The sequence below is a fragment of the Maylandia zebra genome, linkage group LG18 (genome assembly GCF_041146795.1).
Source record: "Maylandia zebra isolate NMK-2024a linkage group LG18, Mzebra_GT3a, whole genome shotgun sequence".
Lineage (NCBI taxonomy): Eukaryota > Metazoa > Chordata > Actinopteri > Cichliformes > Cichlidae > Maylandia > Maylandia zebra.
This window is the reverse complement of record NC_135184.1, coordinates 21,035,926-21,055,906: the sequence shown is the minus strand read 5'-3', so window position 1 is coordinate 21,055,906 and position 19,981 is coordinate 21,035,926. Positions and strand designations below refer to the sequence as shown.

The following is a 19,981-nucleotide window of genomic DNA, read 5'->3' as shown; positions in this document are numbered from 1 at the left end:
CCCCCCATTACCTTAGCTTCCTGGGGTATAACAACCAACTTTAGTAGTTTTTAAGAGTGATTATATTGAATAAAAACAAAATTCAACATGTTCTGACAACATGGAGCCACAGTCTAGATGGACGGACAAAGTGGTCTCTGCTGACAAACCCAAAGGAGGAGTACAAATTGGAGTCAACTCTGAGCCAACTAACCGGCTGAACGATAAAAAGAGCGGCTGCCCAATCTAGCAGAGCATTATCAAAGAGGGCCGTCCACTGCTGCCACAACCCAGCCCTGACAGTTCACACTGACAGCATTATATACTATGTGTTAGTGTGTGACTGTGTGTTTATGTTTCAAAGCTTCTGCTTACGTAAGTTCAAACACTGGAAAACCGCAAACAGTCAAATATGAAAACACGAGACTTTAAAAACCACTCTGAGTTAAACAAACTGCGCTAATTGCACTTCTTCTTTTTCAAGCTTTGCTTAGACATTTGTTAATGTGCATATGTTTTGTGGTACTCATTGTGCTCCAGCCCCCTGTATGCACTCGTGCGGCATGATGAGATCAGAGAGCAGGTTCGGGAGGAGCAGAGCGGGACTGAACAAACGGGCGGCACTCTTTCATCCCTTCCCCATTTGCTGTTGATGTCCTTTGATTAATTTGCCTTTTGATGAATCTTCCTTCATCTATCTACCAAACATGGAGCGCTCTCTTTTTTCCCCCTGCCAACTTCTACATCTGTGATGTTCTGTTCTCCAACGGTTCCTTTGACACATTTCAGGATCTTCAGTTTAAGGCAAAGGTTTTGTCATTCTGCTTGTTGTTATTGGGATCTATGAGTGTGAAAGAAGAAAGAAAGAAAGAAGCTTTGCAGGACTCTGTGTAGTCATGTGAGAAACTAAGCACACCCCAGCTTCATGAGCAACTTGAAGCAATCATTCACTGTGTATCTATCAGTCTCTCACATGGTTGTGTAGAAATTTTTCCCACTGTGCCTTTCAGTGTTGCTTCTTTTCATTGAGCTTTACAGACATTCACCTATGTACAGATCTCCAGTATTTCAATCAGGCTGAGGCCTGATTTGCTGCTGTGCATGGGATCATTGTCCTTTGTATTTTAATTTGGGCCAACCTTTAGCTCTCAGACAGAACGCCTCACATTTGACTCTAGAATCTTTTAGTTTAACACTGTAAAGTGCTGTGGCTGCAAAATAAGCCCAAATCAACATCCCTCCACTACTGTGCTTGACAGCTGATGTGATTTGTGCTGGTACGCAGTATTTGATTTCTTTTCCAAATGTGGCACTGTGCACCATGACCAAACATCTTCACTTTGATCTCATCTATCCATAAGACATTTTTTTTTCTCTTTAGGAGGCTTTCTGCTGACAATCCTTCCAAACAAGCTTGTTCAGTCTTTTTCTAACTGCTGTCATGAACTTTAACATTTAACGTGCTAACTGAGGCATGTAGAGTCTGAGATACGGCTCATGTTTTGCAGTTTCTCTGAACACTGCATGGGTGAATATGCTGAGATGTCCACTCCTGGAAAAACTGGCGACTCTCTTGAATGTTTTCCATTTGTGAATACTATTTCTCACTATAGAATTATGGCCTTCGGATGGCTTGGAAATGGCCTTATAACCCTTCCTATTTAAGATCAATAATGAAGTATTTCCTACTCAGTGTTGTGTTAGCACACACTTGAATATTTTAGACCAGCAAACTGCCTCTGCTTTTATAGAGGTGGTCACCTAAGCTGATGAACAGTGAATCAAGAGCATTTGACTAGCAGCTCTGGGCTTTAATTAAATTAATTAAATTAAATTAAAACTGCAGCACTCAACCAGACAGTGGACGGAAATTTCACTTTTCTGTGACGCAATAAAGACAGGATTTAAACAGTATTTTTAAAACTGCTTTTTATTATTATCACATAACAAACAAAATTAAGATCAGATTGTGGTCTAGTGAATAAATGACTACTTTAAGATTGTTAGCTTCCCCAGGTTTCAGGACAGATCAGTGTAGCTGGTATAGTTTTAGGACCTGCTGGCATTTAAGGTTATTCAGTGGTCTACATCTGTCTCAGGCCTTCAGTGAAGCACTGACTAAAATATATTTCTCTGCAATCGATATTAAAAGCACCACACTCCTCAGGAGAGTAATGTTTTATTGAGGAAATATGAGAGGTCTGTTAGAAGCAGCAAGGAATATACTAGCTTCTCTGCAGAAATTCACATGGATGCACATCATCTGCTGAACAGTTCACAAATGATTTACTGAGGGGTTCACAGGCTTTTCTGTGGTTGGCTGCTTGAGCAGGTTACATTGAGAAAACGCACAATGCACAGCACAGCACAAACTCACACTACAATGCGACATTAACAACAATCGTGTTGAAAAACTCCCAGGTATTGTGTTCAGTTATGAAACCATTCCCCCCCCCATTGTCTCGGGCCGAAAACAATTGAAATCTAGGTCAGTGGGGTACGCAAGGGAGAAGAGGTTCCCAACATTTCAGCACAGACAGACACTTGAACCTCATGACAATAGTCAAGCAGAAGCAGCTCGTCTGCACAGGCCTGTCATTGTTAGACATGTTGTTAATTAGATCTATTATGACCTCAACAATCACATTAACTGCCATTAAGTTCACATTAACCACCAACTGTTCGATAATGAAATCTCCAATTTACGTAAATGGAGTGAGAATGATGACATGGCTGATTAAGTTTATGTGGAAACATAGCTCAGATCATCTTTCCTGATAATAATTCAACCACGCACCCATGATCTTCTCATAAAATATTGCATTTTTAGGGAAATAGATGGAGTTGTTAAAAGAGTGGCACGGAGATATAAAACTGTGCTTAGCTATGGTTTGAAATTGGATACTCTGAATCTGTATCTTTGACCTTGGAGCCACATGTGAGGGGTGAAAAGCTTTTTCTTTCAGTCACCCTTTGCTAAATGCTTTGAAACTACTTAGCATCTTCTGGTTCATGTACCTGCAGGGAACGGGCAGTCTGTCTCTAAAATGTGTATTTCTCTGTGCTGCGTGCTTTGGGCTCCTGATCACTGAAATAAGGCCACAGTTTGTTGCATCAAAAACGAAAAAAGACTAGCAGCCAGCTGAAAAAGGAGACAGGCTGCAAGAAGAGAATCCACAAGCAGCAGCTTTGTAAAGACTGACATCTAGTGTCACAGCAGTGAAACCTCCTGTTTTAATAGCTCTGCAGTTCAGTCTGGTAGAGTATTTACCCTCTGCTAAGATCCAGTTCAATTTATAATCTTCAGTTTTTATATAACAGAAACCGAAAAAACAAAACTACTTATATAAGATCGTGTTAGATATTTAAAGCCTGTAAGTGACTGTGTTCCTTAGACTATATTGATAAAAATAATAAAGTAAGAAACTGCTTTTGCTTTGAATTGTTAATACAAAGTTACTTAACTGGCCAATGTCATTATTCTTATTTTAAGCTTCTTCAAAGAAATCCATCTTTACTTCTACAGCTAACTAGCTTAAGCTGTTAGCTTGTATGCTTTCCTCCAGCTTCGGCATCTTTGGACTCTGCAAAGCTTTCAGCTTCTTCTGATCCAACACTTTAGGCTGGATTAATTTCTGTTGTTTTAGATCTGCTGTATTAATAAAATGGAGTTAGCCTGACAGTTAATATGAATCGGTTATTATATGCAGACATTTAATACTTCACGTTTTTCCATTTCAATAAAATAATTCTTTTCAGTTTAGGTGTACTCAATATATTATTTGAATGGCTGAATATAGTCTATATCGGTCAGCTAAAGGAGCAACTAGAATCATCGCAGCTAAGTAGCTAAGCTAGCCTAGCTAATAAGCTAGCTAGCTGTAGAAACATCATAGGGATTTTTTAATTACTGTTTGGTTGCTCAAGTGTGATCATTTATTTAAAATGCAACATATTAATAACATTTTTACATTTACATTTTCACACAATTTCAGTTATACTGGATTTAAAGGCACAGGGAAGAAAGGTTAGCCAGATCACCCCATGCTCTCTCCCTATACCTGCCTTTGTGTTTCTGTTGTAAAATTCACAAGCAAAAAAAAGAGTTTTAGCAATGTACTCGTATTCATCATAAATAAATCCAAATATGGCATTTTAATATGTGCTTATTGGATGCACCATTTAATTAATTTAATGATAAAGAATGATGCAATATAAAAAACAGACAGTATTGTACAGTGTCTCATGTCTTCCCATGAACATCAAAAACAAACAGAGTGCTCTTCAGACGAACTATCAGGAGATGGTACTCTACTATGCTGACCTTACCTGCTTCCTTTCTCTTTGTATGTATCTGCTTTTCTGTCTCATACACACACACACACACACTTACACCTGTACCACATTGAACTGCCAAAAAGTAGTGGATAAAACTAAGCAAATAAACAAATAATCAATAAAACGAATACAGTTACTTGTCTTCCAAAATGTTCTATCTATATATCTGCTTACATATATGACATTAAGTTTAGCAGTGACAGAAATGTTTTCATTTTTTAAGTTTCTTTAATCAGCATTTTTTTTGTGACGCTCTGCCAGGCCTTTTCTGCAGCTGTTTTTTGCTGCTTGTTAGTGAGTCTCTCTGCTTACAGTTTCGCAAACAGTAAAAGACGTCCAAGCTTTAAGATTGTTACATTTCTTTGCTTAAAGAAGCCCCTGGTTCAGTTTGTCACTATCCCCCTGTGTTGTGTGGCGCCACACTATCACTTTTGCAGCAGTTGACTGAATCTGATCAGCGATTAATGCCCTAAATTTAGTTTCATGAATATTAGAATTTGCATCATTAGTGAACATTAGTGACCCAGTTCCATTTGCAGTCATTCTTTCCCTCTGCACACTCTTCCCATTATTTTTAGTTAAATTTCATCCATTTTCACCTGGCAGTTTAATCAGGCCTTTCTGTTCTTGAGTTACAGGTTTGCATCCTGAACTAAAACCTCTTTACATTCATGAAGGCGCCTCTCATACTTATATAACAATGAGCTTAATTTGCATAGCTAGAGTTTCTGTCAAATTCAAAACTCCAGAACTTTTACTGCTTTCACTGTCTAACTAGATATGAACCCAACTGTGATGCTCTTTTAACACATTTTTAATACTTTTTAAAATTCTGTAAAATTTATATTTCAAACCATGGTCTCAGATGACAGATTGAATTAATTTTTTAATTCTTTGCAGTGTTAGACCCACTGAAATGTAGACTGGAGGACAAAAACCTGTTCCTTCCTTGGTGTCACCTCCCCATGCCTACTGCTGCTTCTGACTGACCTGTTGGGAGAGGCAGAACACATCACCCCCCCCCCCCCCCCCCCCCCCCCCCCCCTTTCTCTCCCTAGCCAAACCATTAGCCATGAATTATGGTGCTGCTACCATCACGGCCAATTGTCTGGATGAAAAGCAGGCTCTGCCTCACTTACCGATCTGAGCTTTTGCCTCAACATCAGGTTCCCGATCATAGTTTCCGATCATCCCCTTGGCTCAGGTCAAAGCAGGTAAGCAAATGACATTTCACATAACAGGAAATGTGGGTTCGTGTGGAGATGCATGCTGGTGATTGATAGCAGCAGTGAGACCTGTTGTTAATCTGAAAGAGTCATTTTAATGCGTTGCCAGGCAATGAAAACACATTTGTACAGACTTTATGTAGCTACAGTAGATGCATGAATGGGCCAAATAATCAGTTGTACATGAAGATGTTTTTATCAGCTATTAGCTTTGTACCATATTTGTTGTTCATTAATGAATATGCATTTGTGACAGTGCTTTGTGACTTGACTTTCTTTATAGGGCAACTGCTGGATTTATGGACAGAGGCAAGGAGAGACAGAAGGAGGGAGCGAGAGAGACAGAGAGGGAGGGAGGGAGAGCAGAAAGCAGTATCTGTTAACAGGAAAACTCCTAACGTATCACTTGGGAAACCCGCAAGCAGATGTGGTGGCGGAGTGATGCAGGGACTGGACAGAGAGGCAAATTAGCAGACACAGCACAGTAAGTGTTCCTGGACGATTATTTTGCTTGTTATCTGGGGATTGTAACTGTCATGAGGAGACTGCAGTGTTGCCCAGAGCCAATTCGCAACCACCTCTGCTACTGCAAACACCAGACTGCTTGATTAAGTCTTGGCAAACAAACACAGGATCATCACTTTCTAAGATTTCAGTCTACTTTTAATGCATACAGTTTGAATAGTGGGTGCCATGACAACTTTTCATGCACCTGAATATGTTACAGGATATGTTGCAGTATTTGTTTTCATATTTCATATATATATAAATATATATATATACATACTTGTTTCAGGAACAACTCTTGAAGGTTAATATGTACATGCATACATAATTTTCATCTTTATTCTACAATATGTATTATATGCATGCACACATGCACACACTTACTGTGTAAAGATGTCATTATCTGTGTCTTACTTTTTTTGTCAGCAATAAACCTAAACAGATCTTCTATCAAGATTATTCATTAGCTTTGTCAGAGATCTTGTTCTGAATAGCCCAAAGAGGGCCGCTGTTGTACTTTTCCTTTCACGTGTGTTCTAGCAGTATTACTTTGCCCTACTTTGACAAACCAGGCATTTATTTGCTTGTTATGCACTGAGAGCACAGTAGCCAGATGGAGGCTGTTGATCTTGTTAGAAAGGTAGATGTGAAAAGACCATTACCTTGAACACAGCAAACACACACACACACACACACACAGAGACGCACGCACACAAATGCACCCATGTGTGCATACTCAAACACACGTACATACACACACACAGAGTTTAGTTCACCCTACCACTCACTAAGTAAGCTATACATAGGTTTCAGCACCTGTTGCACTTACAGTTATGAAGTGATCAGTCATGAAGACTTATTGAGTACAGTTTTAATTACGTACATGAAAATTAGGACATATCTTAACAAGTTTTAATACTGTATTATTTCTTCCTGCAGTTAGAAAAGACTGAAGTAAGTATGGCACTGCAGTTTTAAGAACATGTGGCTTTGCATAGAGATTAGCAGCTAATTGCAAATGCTAGGCATGATGCATAATGGAGCAAGTGCTGACCTGCAGTGTTAATGATTAACCAAGCCTGTTATACTCCAGCTATCACAGTTGGTTGCTACGAGCTTGAGGAGACACGATAGGATGTTAGATGGCCAATAACTGATATGCCTGCACATATAAACAAGAAATATATGGCCTGCGTTGTGTATACACATAAAATTGGGAACTTATCTGTTTTTGTTTAGTGTTAATTTGAGCAGCAAAAATCAGGTCTGGTTTACAAGGATCATTGTAATTGTGCTCTGAATAGAAAATGAGAGAATTTAAATGCACACTCACATGTTCCCCTTCCTGTCTGTGCTGGCCATTTGTGTACCTGTGTTTTGATCCAACCAGCAGGGCAGAGGCTTAATTTTACAGAAAAGATGGTGGGGCTGAGAAACCGCTCTACATGGAAACCACTGCTACTCAAAGCCTCCTGCATCAAATCTTGTGCTAATGGTTGCTCCATGGGCATCACTGCGCACCTTACCTATGCCAACGCTGACATAGAGTCTGTAGAAGGTGAGTACTAACTGCCAAGTTTAGTGTAGCTAAACTGTGATATTATAATATACCACGAGACACAAGAAAAAGAGTTTTTGAGTGCAAAGGATAATGATAATCCCAGATTAAAATTGGGAGTGGGACAAGACTTGGCCCGTGAGGAACACCAGATACTTTGAAGTAAAGATGAAGAGTAAAAATCAACAAATCTCTTTCATGTTTATTTGTACTTTATCATTATCAAAGACATCTAAAACCAACATGACCAAAACTGGCCATTCGATGAAATAAACAAGCAAACATACAATAGTAGTATGACTATTAATTTTCTGTATATTCAGAATAACTGACAAGTTTTTTACTTCCTTTAATAATCAGGAGCCCCTGTATGAATGTTCCAGAAGACTAAACATAGTATTTGCTTTGCCCCTATTAAATTTGTTCAAAAAGCTGCCACTGTCTTACACATTATATGCCATGAAGGCAGCGCAGCAGGAGCTGATGGCACAAAACAACTTTAAGTCTTCTCCCTAAGTTTTCCTTGAAGTGTTTACTTTATTAAAAGCCCTTGATGCTCGCCTCTGTCAGTGCGCCCCAGGGTGGCTGTGGCTACAATGTAGCTTGCCATCACCAGTGTGTGAATGGGTGGATGACTGGATATGTAAAGCGCTTTGGGGTCCTTAGGGACTAGTAAAGCGCTATATAAATACAGGCCATTTACCATTTACCATTTATTCAAGTAAGATTTTCTGCTTATCTTCTACTTAATGAATACCTTACAGCCAGTCAAAGTGATGCACAAAAGACCTAACTTACCAAGTAAGAAGAAGAAAAGACCTATAGCCCTGACTCTAACTTAACAGTATAGCCAGATTTATTACAATAAGTGAGGAAATTAAAAAAAAACAAATGTGTTTGTTGGATTCATTCCTTTACGACAGAGTAAACTTAGCACAAAATGTAAGGTAAAAAGCAAAGCAATTGTTGTTTATTTTACTGCTGAAAAATATCTTTCAGTGAAAAAATATCTTGTTCTTTGAAGGAAATTTGGTTAAGGAAAGCTGGGAGAAAGACACGCAGTGACCAATCTCAAGGGTAGATTTGAACCCAGGCTCTTCCATAAACCCTACAACAGCTCAGTCACCTATTCAACCCAGCGAGCTAAACTAGTATCCTGACAAAAGAAACGTATTAAGGTTTTCCATATTATGTCTTACCTAAGAAGAGAACTTAAGGTATGCAACTGGCTCCAGATCCCCCGATCTTAGAAATATCTACTGTACTTATTTTACTTATGAACATTTCTTTAGCAAAAGCCTGTTTCAGTTTTATGTGTCTTAGCAGCTTGTGTGTCTGTAACCTTCATCCAGGTGTGTTCATATACCCTCTCGGTGAAAAGGAGGTTGTGGTGGGCTTTGAAGCCGTGATCGCAGGCCGGTTGGTTGGGGTCCAGATCCAAAGCCGAGGAAAGTTAAAGGACTGCTGTTTGGATTGCTGCCCTGGAGTTGGTCTTGAAGGGAATGGCCTGGAGTGGGGCTGCTGTGGGAGCCCCAGTCTAGACATGCAATGCACCAACGGTGAGGGGGAGGATGGAAGAATGCCGTGAAGGCAAAAATATTATGTTGAAGTTGTTACATTTTTCTCTGATACAATTTCAGAATTGTAAGGAATAAACATTAGAGTTATACCAGCTTGCATTTAAATATATATAATATTATAAATGATATATAATATTATTTATGGATACTGCTGCAGACATGATTCATTGCTTCTCTCCTTGCAGACAGTCTAGCGCAGACGTAGAGAGGGCTATCTGAAAAAGCCATCTTTACACTTGTGAAATGCATATATTTAGTTTGAAAAGCCCTTGATACTGATGCTGATGCTGCATGACACTAAAGCAATAAAATCGGCTTTTAGCTTATAATAAAAATGTTTTATATAACTGCAAAACATTTGTGTACTGATGCTGCAGTAATAATGTGGCTTCAGTACGGTAAGTCCGTTCTGTGTCAGATGAGGAAGGCCATCTGATCTGGATCCCTGCCTAATGTTGTAACGGCATTCACTTAGTAGAAACATATCTACTTAACTGCAGACCACAGAACAGTTTATTTAATTCAGCTGATGGTGATGGATTATTCTGAGTAAATACCAGCAATTAATGTGCGTTTGTGTGCTAGGTTTTCAATCATGTGCTCTTTTCACATTCATCTACATGTATTTTCATATTTATTAATGATGTCGCAGACAGTCTTGAAAATTTAACATAAGGTTCTAACACAACATTATATTTTGGGCTTTAGGACATCTGATCCTGGATGAGGACCTGGAGAGAACCACTTTCATCGTGGGCACCGGAGTCATTGGCCCCATGGATATAGTGTCGATCATCATAAGCACGACACTAGAACTTCCCACATTAGAAAACGGAGCCATTCGGATCGTCTACCCCACACTCCTTACCCCGCTTGTCACTGGGAAAATGACTCCAAGCAAGAGTGAAAGTGGAGGGAAGTCTGATGAAACTGGGTATTTATCAGACGTGGACTCCTGATTTTTTCCCCCCACTTCTTTCATATTATTTTCCTAAAAAACTTCCCATTGTGCGCCTTTTTTTCTTGTTTTTGTAGGGCGACCAGTTGTTTTGGTGCCACCTCAGGAAAACAAGATCGGATCGTGCACTCTCAGCAGCAGTGTGCGCACGCCATCTTCACCAGCCCAGCTGTCAACCTGGCACCTTATGAGCTGAACTTCCAGCTGCTGGTCAGAGGGGCCTGTCTGCTGGCTGGTACTGCCTGTCTCCTCAAATAAGGCTGATTCAGTGGTTTTCATCTCAACCATTATGAAATATGAGAACAGCAGGCAATCTCATTACTGAATAAAATGAATAGCTTCATAGGCGATCTCGGTCCAAACACAGCCAGACGATGAAACAGATTTAATCTTCACTAGTGTGTGCTGTAAAGAAAAATTAACTCATTCAAAACATTGTAATATGTTTACTGATTTTCATTTTTTGCCTCTCTTTATTGATAGGACTGGAGAGCCCTACTCACGCTCTGAGGGCAGATGCAGATCCAAGTGCCCAAAGTGCCTCTGCCACCTACATCACCTTGGCACAGGAGCATCCCTATGACAGACACATAGAGATTATTTTGCACCTCAGCGGTGAGCGATGACAAAGTGGTTTGGGAAGGTCTGAACTTTTCATTGCTGTGATTTTCTTTTTATTCTGACTTTTAAACCCTTCCTCAGAACCTCACAGCCCCTTGGTCATCTTAGAGAGAGGCAGGCTCTCCTTCAGCCAATATGAACAGCAAATCTGCTCCCGTCGAGATTTCATCCGATGCACCCGCAAGGATTCAGAACCTGAAAGAAAGGTTTGTTCGTTTTTTCCTGCTGTCAAGCATTTAAATACACCTTTCTCAAGACGTTAAGCTTTCATTGCTGATTTTCCTTCTTCGCCTGCAGCTGGAGTTTGTCAGGAAGCGATACCACAAAGACATTCTGTGCAGCCCTGTGTTGATGCTCAATTTCTGCCCCGACTTGCTGCGTGAACCTCTGGAAGTGCACAAAGCCACCAGGGAGCTGCTGTTTCTCATTGATCGCAGTGGCAGCATGAGTGGCGCCAACATCCAGCGTGTGAAAGTGAGCAGTAGTCAAAAGCATGCAAATAAAACATGAAGTTCAGATTTGAGAATGTATATATATGTATATGACTCTGGCTCCATCCTGTATATGCTTTCTTATTCTGACAGGAAGCCATGGTGGTGGCACTCAAGAGTCTACCTTCTGGCACAATGCTCAACATTGTGGGATTTGGTACCACCATCAAGCCCCTGTTCACCTCCAGCAAGCTTTGCACTGATGTCAGTATTACCTAATGAGCTTTGCCCCTGAATTGGGTATTTTTAAAAGATTTTCAGTGTTTTTCATGATATCTGTGAATCCCTTCCAGTAAACGAGAACACACGGAGCATTTGGATGATGTTTTTCTGAACACAAAATGTCATTCAGTCGTTCAGGACTATCTGTTCTGTTTTCTACTCTCTAATCAGGCAATAGGTCAGTTCTTGGGTTGCCTTAGTAGCAGAGTATCAGGTTTTATCCAGACCCGGGGCTGCAAGCACAAACAGTCTTTCCACATTCTCCTCGCCATATGGTGGCCTTTCATGCATTTTCACTTAGGCAGGACGTGTCCCTCCATCTCCTGCACTGACAGCTATGTTTATCCACCATGTGAACTGAGGTCATTTTAAGGCAGGTGCTAATGTGTGTTTGTTTGTGCTGTCTTTATTAGAGAAGGGTTGATTTAATTTGTTGCTTCCCTCACAGGCTAATTAGTGCATCTGATAACAAACAGTAAATTTATCCTGGCAACATGTTTGCACAGGCGCTGCGGTTCGACAGGAGTTGTTTGCTTCTCCCTCCTTTACTCAGGATCTGATTGCATCCCCACTTTAATCACTTGTGTGTTTGCGTGCAGGTCACACTAACTCGGGCCTACGAGTACGTCCAGAGGATGAGAGCTGACATGCGAGGCACCAACCTGCTGGGGGCGCTCTTCTGGGTCTATCAACAGCCCATGCAGCGCTCGTACCCTCGCCAGGTCTTTATTATTACAGATGGATCCATCAGCAATGTAGCTAGAGTGCTGGAGCTAGTACGCAGAAACGCGTGTGCTGGCAGGTATGGATATTATGTGCGAAGGAGGGTACAGAGGGAGCAGCTAGTTATCTATCATGACAGACAGATAAAACTGACAATAGTTGCAACAGCTGGTTAATAAAAATGCAATATTAAATAAACCATTAAATCAGTGAGGTTAGGAAGCAGGAGATAAGTAAAGGAGAGTGAATGGAGGCAGAACCAGGTGAATGACATGACAGAGACAGTATATGGGGGAGGACAGCAAGAGAAACAGAGCGTGGACCCAAGCAAACAGTGATCATAAAGACCTGAGAGCAAAGCTCTGTGGAAGAAAGACAAGAAAGGCTTGAAGTATTTTTCAGCCCCGCCCAGTAATCCCGTTAAGTGCTCTCCTCTGCAGTAAGAGTCACACCCCTCTGGTTTTCCCCAGATGCAGAATGACTTCATTTATGCCTTATTAGTATTCGCCTGTCGGACTGACTTTCTCCACTGTAATTTTTCGCTGTCCTTTAGCAAACTAGGAACACGTTTGTTCGTTTCTTTATTCTTATGGAAAACATCTAATTCTGCCCAGTGTAAATTAGATTGCCATCTCACTGCAGTCTGCACCTGAGAAGGTGTTGTACATCATTTTGAGCTTCTGTTTCCATATTTACCCAGCCAGACTGCTGCTCAAGAACTCAGCCTTTTTCGATTATTCCGTCCCCTGAGCCATTTAAACTCTTAGCTAGCCAAATGGCTGGTGATCTCCACCAGTGTCTGTTTGATGACTCTACATTTTCTATTTGTAAGCGACATAGAAGCAACATTTTAGGTTATTTTCAGGCTACTTCAATAGACATAAAAAATAAACTGTTATAACACAAACAGTGAAAATCATCCACAATTTAATATCATAATTAAATTTTCTCTTGTGACGTGATAAAAATGTAATGTACACACTGTATCACCTTTGCAGATGCTTTGGCTTAGGCCTTGGTCCACGAGCCTGCAGGAGACTCCTGCAGGGCGTTGCCAAACTGACAGGAGGGACTACAGAGTTCTTGGATGATGAGGAGAGACTCCAGCCCAAGGTCAGCAGCGCTGCAGCACTGCCACCTATTGGAGTGAAAAGAATTGCAAATTAATTAAAAGCAAAGTCTTGAAAGAATACATATGTAAACCTTGGGGCATTACATTAGCATTTCAGCATAGAGAAAAGCAACTAGCAGTCGTAAAGTGTAATAACTACTCAAGCATTTAAGTATAATTTAGAGTTATTTTACTTTAGTATTTTCATAGTATGGCTTTTATAGTTAGTTTAACAACTGTTAGCCATTGAAGATATACATGTATAAGTTTAAGTTTACCAATTTTTTAGCTTATGACAAATCACGGAAAAAGTGTTTTTTTAATTAGTTTGATACGTTTACTTCTTCTCCCCATTTCTGCAACAGTTAATCAAGCCCCTGAAGAAGGCCTTTGAACCTGTTCTGACTGACGTACGGATCGACTGGTATCTGCCAGAAAACATGGAGGCTCTTCTTACACCCAATGAAATCCCTCCACTCTACCCCGGGAACCGCCTCATAGGATACTGCACGCTTTACGACATGACCAGTTTCAAAGCAAAAAAGGCAGAGGTATTACTCTGTGTGCATTACCATGTAAAATATTAAGTCAGCACTTATTTGTTTATGTTGCTTCAAGTGAGTCGAATGTTATTGTATTTTTACAGTGTTCTTGAGCAAGAGTTCTCCAGGGTTTCTGAAACTCTTGCAGAGTTTATCTTTGGACATTTGCTGATTTTTCGCTCGTTGTTAGTCCAGTCCTTGTAGCTGACCAACTTTAGAGCTATAACTGACCTATGAATCATTCAATCATAAATAACACACCAAACTAAATGGATGAACCAGTCTTGTGTCTCCACATAACAGACAACTTAGCAAAGAACAAATGTTAAATTGTATCTTTAGGCACTTTGTTCCCATTCCTTTAGTTGAATCTATGACAAATGTCAAAGATAACACAGTTTGGCAGGGATAAAGTATTATTTTTGCACCTGGAAACCTATTCCTGAAGATTACTTAGAGAACCTATGAGAACGCTGCCAAAGACAGTTCAGGCTATGTTGGAGAAAAAAAGATCGTCATACCAAATATTGACTTTGTAGAATTCTAATGAGTTTCAAACTCTTTCTTTTTGCTTTATAAGCTGTATTTTTGTACATGTATATTTTAATACATTGCTGAAGCCATTTCCAGTTTTTCTACCAAAATATGCAGAAGTGAGGGTTGGCCCCATATTTTTGCACAGTACTGTACCATTTTTTTAAATGTAATCTTTGCATTTTATTTTTTTGCTTCAGGAACAGAGCTACAAAGATTTACTTCGTGGTTCTACGGGTTCAGTTTTTGGCCAGTCGAACGATGAGCTTTCACCTCCTCCTGCCTCTGAGCTCATGCCTGTGGTGACATGTGCAGATGGCACTGAGTTGGAGGAAGCACTGAGGGAAATTTCTAGAGAGATATCCTCTGAGTTCTCCTGTGCCAAAGACACAGACACAGGCACCAGTCCAGGTTGGTCACTCATCACGAACATTTGCATTTGCCAGCACACTTTAAACCACAGTGGCTAACAACAGGCTTTTGTCCACTATAGGTGTGGAGTTGGACTGGTCCAGCGATGTGAGGAAGAGGATCCAGGAGAGCTCTTACATTCAGGAGCAGTACATCCTCACTCGCTGCTCACTCAGCAGTGAACGAAGTCTACAAACGCAGTCCCACTCTCACATACATGCCTCAAATTCTGACGGGGGCTTTCTCTCCAGCTGTCACTGCTCTGGTCCAGTGCTCGATACAGGGTCTCTGCCCCAAGGCCTCGAGAAGATGCCCCCTCCAGAACAGAGATCATCCCTGTCTCGCTGGGCAGACTCATCATGGCAGCAAGACCTTTCAGTCAAATCCCCAGACAGCGGGACCAAAAAAGTAAGACTAAAGACTGACAGACTTTTTTTTTGGAATTTAGTAAGTAATTGGGAACACACAGACAAAACAAGACATGAAAATATAACAACTATATATAACTATAAACTTCTATCTTTCCTTTGGAAGAAAGATCATATAAATTAAAAAGACTGCTTATTTGAGTCATGCACAGCTGAAGCACACAGTCAGTATATCACAGGAGGTTGCTGCAAAGTTATTCTTGCAACATGGCAAATACATTTCAATCTATTGACCTTAACATACTGCAGAGAAAAGCAAAATGATACCCAAACCTACTTCTCTTTGCTTGTCCCCCTTTTACAACCAGAACGGGTGTCTGGATGGAGCTGAGGAGTCTCGTAGGAGACAAAAAGCACTAGCACGTTCAACGATGGCAGCGCGAAGTTTTTCGTCCCCCCAGGGTGAATTAGAGATGCATCGGCTGAGAAGGGCTCTGGAGAGGGTCTCCTTTGACCAAACACTGGGAGGGAAGCTGGAAGAAAGTGACGCGGAGACACAGCCAACACCACGAGGGACAGCGTCCCACAGAAGCCTCACCGACTCCAGTAAGTTTCACTGCAAAGAAAATAGGATCATATTTATTTATTCAGTCCCGTAAAATTTCTATCCTATTTTTCGCTCTGCCCCTTAGATGGACTCTTGTTTCCCGCCTCCCCTCTGGACTGGGACAGTTTCACAGATCCAGAGTATCTCTTCGCTGCTGTCCCGCCTGACAGTCCTCCCCCAGGCCAGTGCCGTTCCCTTATTCATGGTGTCCTGAGTGGCAGGCCTGTGTCCTGGGAGGTCACTGTAGACCTGGGGCACCTCTGGACCCCTGAGAGTCAGGACATTGAAGTAAGTGGGGTATATGGAAGGGGAGGTGAAGAAGGAAGAGGAGGGAAATCGTGCCAGGAGATCATTCACCAACTGACCGCTCGCTCAGTTATAAGAGACTTTGAGAAAATGGCAGAGAAAGAGAGCGACATTGGACATGGTGGGCGGTTTACCGGTTGCTTTTTCCTACTGATTAATGTGCCGTTATCTCCAAACTACTGTGCATCTCTTACTATTCCTCTGTTTGATGGCTTCTTAGGCTCAGCGAAGCGATATCGTACAAAGGCTATCCAGACAAGTAAGCACTGTAACATCATCTGTATGTACACAGCCTTCACCACCACTGACAGCAATCCCAACAAAGGCTTGGCTGACATGGATGTGCAAACCACAGGTGTGCCACCCACCAACACACATACACAGAATAAACTCTCAGCTCAACTTTCATCCAGGAAGTTTTGTTTACTTGTCAATGATAATAAGATATCTGTAAAGAACAATCCTGATCTTCTCATTGGTGTTATGAGGAATCAAGCATTAGAATTTGTCTTCTCTTTGAAGCCTGGTTTTATGTGTATGCAAGTTTAGAGCATGCAGCTTGAAAGACTTTGGCAGTAACAGGTCTGTATAATTCTGTATTTGTGTCTGATCCCCCTGACCTTGATTTGGATAATGGAGGGATGGACGGACAGACGGAAGGAAAATCAATAGCTCTTCTGAATTCTCTAACTTAAGGAAAACAGTGCTAAGTGAATTACAGAAGCACCATTTTAAATGTTATTTTTATTTATTGTTGGATTCAGTTGATATTTTTAAGGGTCCACATTGTGTTCTGTTTATTTGTGTGTGTCTGCAGGGCTACATTTGGGAAACAGGCAGGCTTTTCAGTCAGGAATTCGTAGGCAGAGGACTTATTCTGTAGGTCTGGGCAGACGGCACACCACTGGAGACAGTGCAGAGGTGGAAGACACCTGGAACTCTACAGGTAAGAACGACCGAATGATGCCAGCACCCATTTCTGTTATCAAGACTTTAGGTCATCAACAATCTTTGTATCTCTCAGACAGAGATGACACTCCTGCCTCACCCTGTAGTGTAACATCCTGGGACTCTAGTAAGTACTGCTGTCCGTTCGCTCAGGGAAAACTCTGGTGAAGAGAAAGCTGTGGTGAGAAGGAGAAAAAGGAGGACCCCTCTCCCCCGACTCCATTACACACACAACTTGTGAAGAAGCTCTTAAAGGATCAGTTCATCTAAATAAATCTTCCTTAACTTTATTGGTATCCAATCGCACAGACATATTTGCTTTTATTCATTTAGTTCCAGATCCATGTAAAATACCTCTGATCAGTTTTGTTTAATCTGGATGAGCTGAGCCTTTAAGCACAATCAGAAAACACCACTTTTATCACTGAGCTGATAAAACAATACAATTTAATGTTTTAATGTCATCCCAGGTGTAGGGGGCAGCTCCTACTACACTACAGCCATGGCAACAGGCACCCCGAGCACTCGCTCACAGCGATCTATAGAGAGCAAGTCAATGGAGAGCTTCTTTGGCACCAGGTAAGACTTTCATATTAAACTCTTTTAACAGTTTGTGTGAGACTGACAAAGATGCAATAAAATAAACAGCATGAAAGGACTAAAAGGCGCTAAAAACTCCTAAGAAGTAAGACACGAAAACAAATACTGTAGTTTCTTGAAAAGCTCCTACTTTAAAGTTGTTCATGTATACACTCCGGTTTGTGCACATGTTACTTAAATGTAAGAAATGAGCCACAGCATCACCACTCTGTTTACCCACATCTGTAAATGTCCTGAGAGTGAATGATGGGCCATTTACTGAAGTGTAGGAGTTAATAAATATGTGAAAACAACTCGGCCCTGGAACTCATACAGCACAGACTGTAGGTTCTAACCGTGATTGATGCAGTGAATGTTGTTCAGGTCAGGGTTCATCTTTTCACGCAGGCATATGGCTGTTCACTGCAGCTGCACGCTAATTCAAACCCAACAACCCTTACACGTGACATGTCTTTAGCGACTCCCATCACAACAAAGGTTTCTAACTGCAAATTGTCAAAAGTTGTTGCAAAACTCACCGTTGTAGTGAATTCTGATGTAGATTATACGGAAGTATTCATAGGATTTCTTTTTTGCGAGGCTCCTGTTAAATCTGACACTCTGAATCCATGTAATTTGTCTTTTGTTTAGTTAGCGGTAGTGTTCTCACTGAAACAGCAGTGTTATAATGACATGCAGACCACAAGGGTGTACGCACAACTCCCACATCTCCACTGGCAAATTGCACTCTCTTTAAATGTTAGTTTTTTTTTTTAGCGTACCTGTTTTGTTTTTTTTAATTCCAGGTTCCCGCTGGGCAGGCTCAGGTCCTCCATTTCATCAGGAAAGCAGGTGCCTGTCAAGTCCCACTGCTTATCTGCCGAGACTGAGAAACATCCTGAAAGTGAAGCTCCAGACTACCTGCCCCTGGTGAGCTGTGCCAACATGGAAAACAGTGAAGTGCTAAAGTTGTGTCCACTTTATTTGTTTACCCAGCACACAATACATACCATCAGCTCCCAAATTCATTCTGCAAACTCCTGGAGTCAGTCAACATTTAAAGGCAGAAGAACTTTGGAAAGTTAAACCACGTGCTATGACAAATAGTGTGCAAAAGAGAAACACTGCCACGTTAAAGGCAAAGTGCATTTGCAGCATTGTAATACTGTGCACTCATCTTCAAGTGTGCTCATTACCCATGTCTGTTATGACTCCTCAGGTTCGTCTGCAGCTGGCATCAGGAGCTTTTCTTCTGACTGAGATCTACTCTGACTGTGTCCAGATTCCTCTGGACCGCCTTAAAAGAGCATCGCCATACAGTCTCCACCGCCGTAGTCTCAGCCCAGCCTTACGCTGCACATCTCCCAGTGCTCCATCCTTGTCCACTAGTGCCAAACCTCCTGGTGCTCCCTCTGGTCACCACGTTACCTTCTCTCCTTCCGCTTGCTCCTTTGTCAGACCAGCCATTCCACCTTTCCACCACACTCCAGATGATACTCCCCTAATTTTGGAATCGAGGCTTCGCCGAAGATACCTCTCTGAACAAGACCCTGTCACCTCTCCCACTGACCTCCCCAGCTCTGAAGAGGGTTCTTTGGAGTTATCCATCAGCCCCTTTCAGAACCAGAACCTCGGCCAAGCAGACAGTGGCCGTGGGTCAGAGACAGATATATATGAAGGCTCTACACCTGAGCAAGCTTACCTCCAAGGGAGCAGCCAGTTGGCTCAAGAGGATCTGGAGGGCTCAACTTGGGCCACAGCTGTGGCCCTAGCGTGGCTAGAGCACCGGTGTGCCGGCTACTTTATGGAGTGGGAACTGGTAGCAGCAAAAGCAGACTCATGGCTGCGCTGTCAGAAGCTGCCCGAGGGACTGGACATGGCAGGGCTTAAGGGAGCAGCCAGACAGCTGTTCCTGCTGCTGCGCCACTGGGATGAGAACATTCAGCTGAACATGCTGTGTTATAACCCAAATAATATGTGAGACAATCGTCTCAGAGGAAACCAAGCCAACTCTGATTGTTAGCATTCTCACCATTTCCCAACGATAGTGACTCTAAATGCCTTTACATGGAAAAATCGTGTTTTATTAACTTAGGCAGTGCCAAGTTCATTCTAATACTACATGCCATAGACCAGGGGGCCTTTTATGATCAGTGTGCTTTATGCAATCACAAATATGCCTTTATCATCTAAATGGGCTTTTTGTAGTCTAGCTTTTAGTTTGCAGCCAGTATAATATACTACTATACCAAATATGTAATCACAGTTACTGTAAAATGAAGATTTTGATTATCAAGATGATTATTTGATAAATTAAACAAAGATGAGCTTTAAACAGTGAAATGATTGTTGGTAAAAATAATAAAAAACAC

The 19,981-nt window shown here is 41.4% G+C and overlaps 1 protein-coding gene across 1 annotated transcript; it reads left to right on the top strand.

Annotated features, from left to right (window-relative positions):
* The first annotated feature begins 7,446 nt into the window (after nt 1-7,446).
* vwa5b2 (von Willebrand factor A domain containing 5B2) lies at nt 7,447-19,973 on the top strand. Its single transcript, XM_076877018.1, has 21 exons — nt 7,447-7,608; nt 8,961-9,167; nt 9,897-10,122; nt 10,224-10,381; nt 10,630-10,761; nt 10,849-10,973; nt 11,065-11,241; nt 11,352-11,462; nt 12,080-12,282; nt 13,202-13,316; nt 13,680-13,865; nt 14,591-14,801; nt 14,884-15,209; nt 15,538-15,775; nt 15,862-16,203; nt 16,303-16,437; nt 16,900-17,028; nt 17,107-17,157; nt 17,501-17,609; nt 18,416-18,539; nt 18,829-19,973. Exons 1-21 carry the CDS (start codon nt 7,470-7,472, stop codon nt 19,588-19,590), a joined length of 4,206 nt encoding a protein of 1,401 aa, XP_076733133.1. The 5' UTR covers nt 7,447-7,469; the 3' UTR covers nt 19,591-19,973.
* Nucleotides 19,974-19,981: the final 8 nt, after the last annotated feature.

Coding starts and splice junctions, on each gene's coding strand:
- vwa5b2 (XM_076877018.1), top strand. CDS start 7,470: ATGGTGGGGCTGAGAAACCGCTCTACATGGAAACCACTGCTACTCAAA. Junction 7,609..8,960: donor TGACATAGAGTCTGTAGAAG/GTGAGTACTAAC, acceptor ACCTTCATCCAG/GTGTGTTCATATACCCTCTC. Junction 17,610..18,415: donor GAGAGCTTCTTTGGCACCAG/GTAAGACTTTCA, acceptor TTTTAATTCCAG/GTTCCCGCTGGGCAGGCTCA.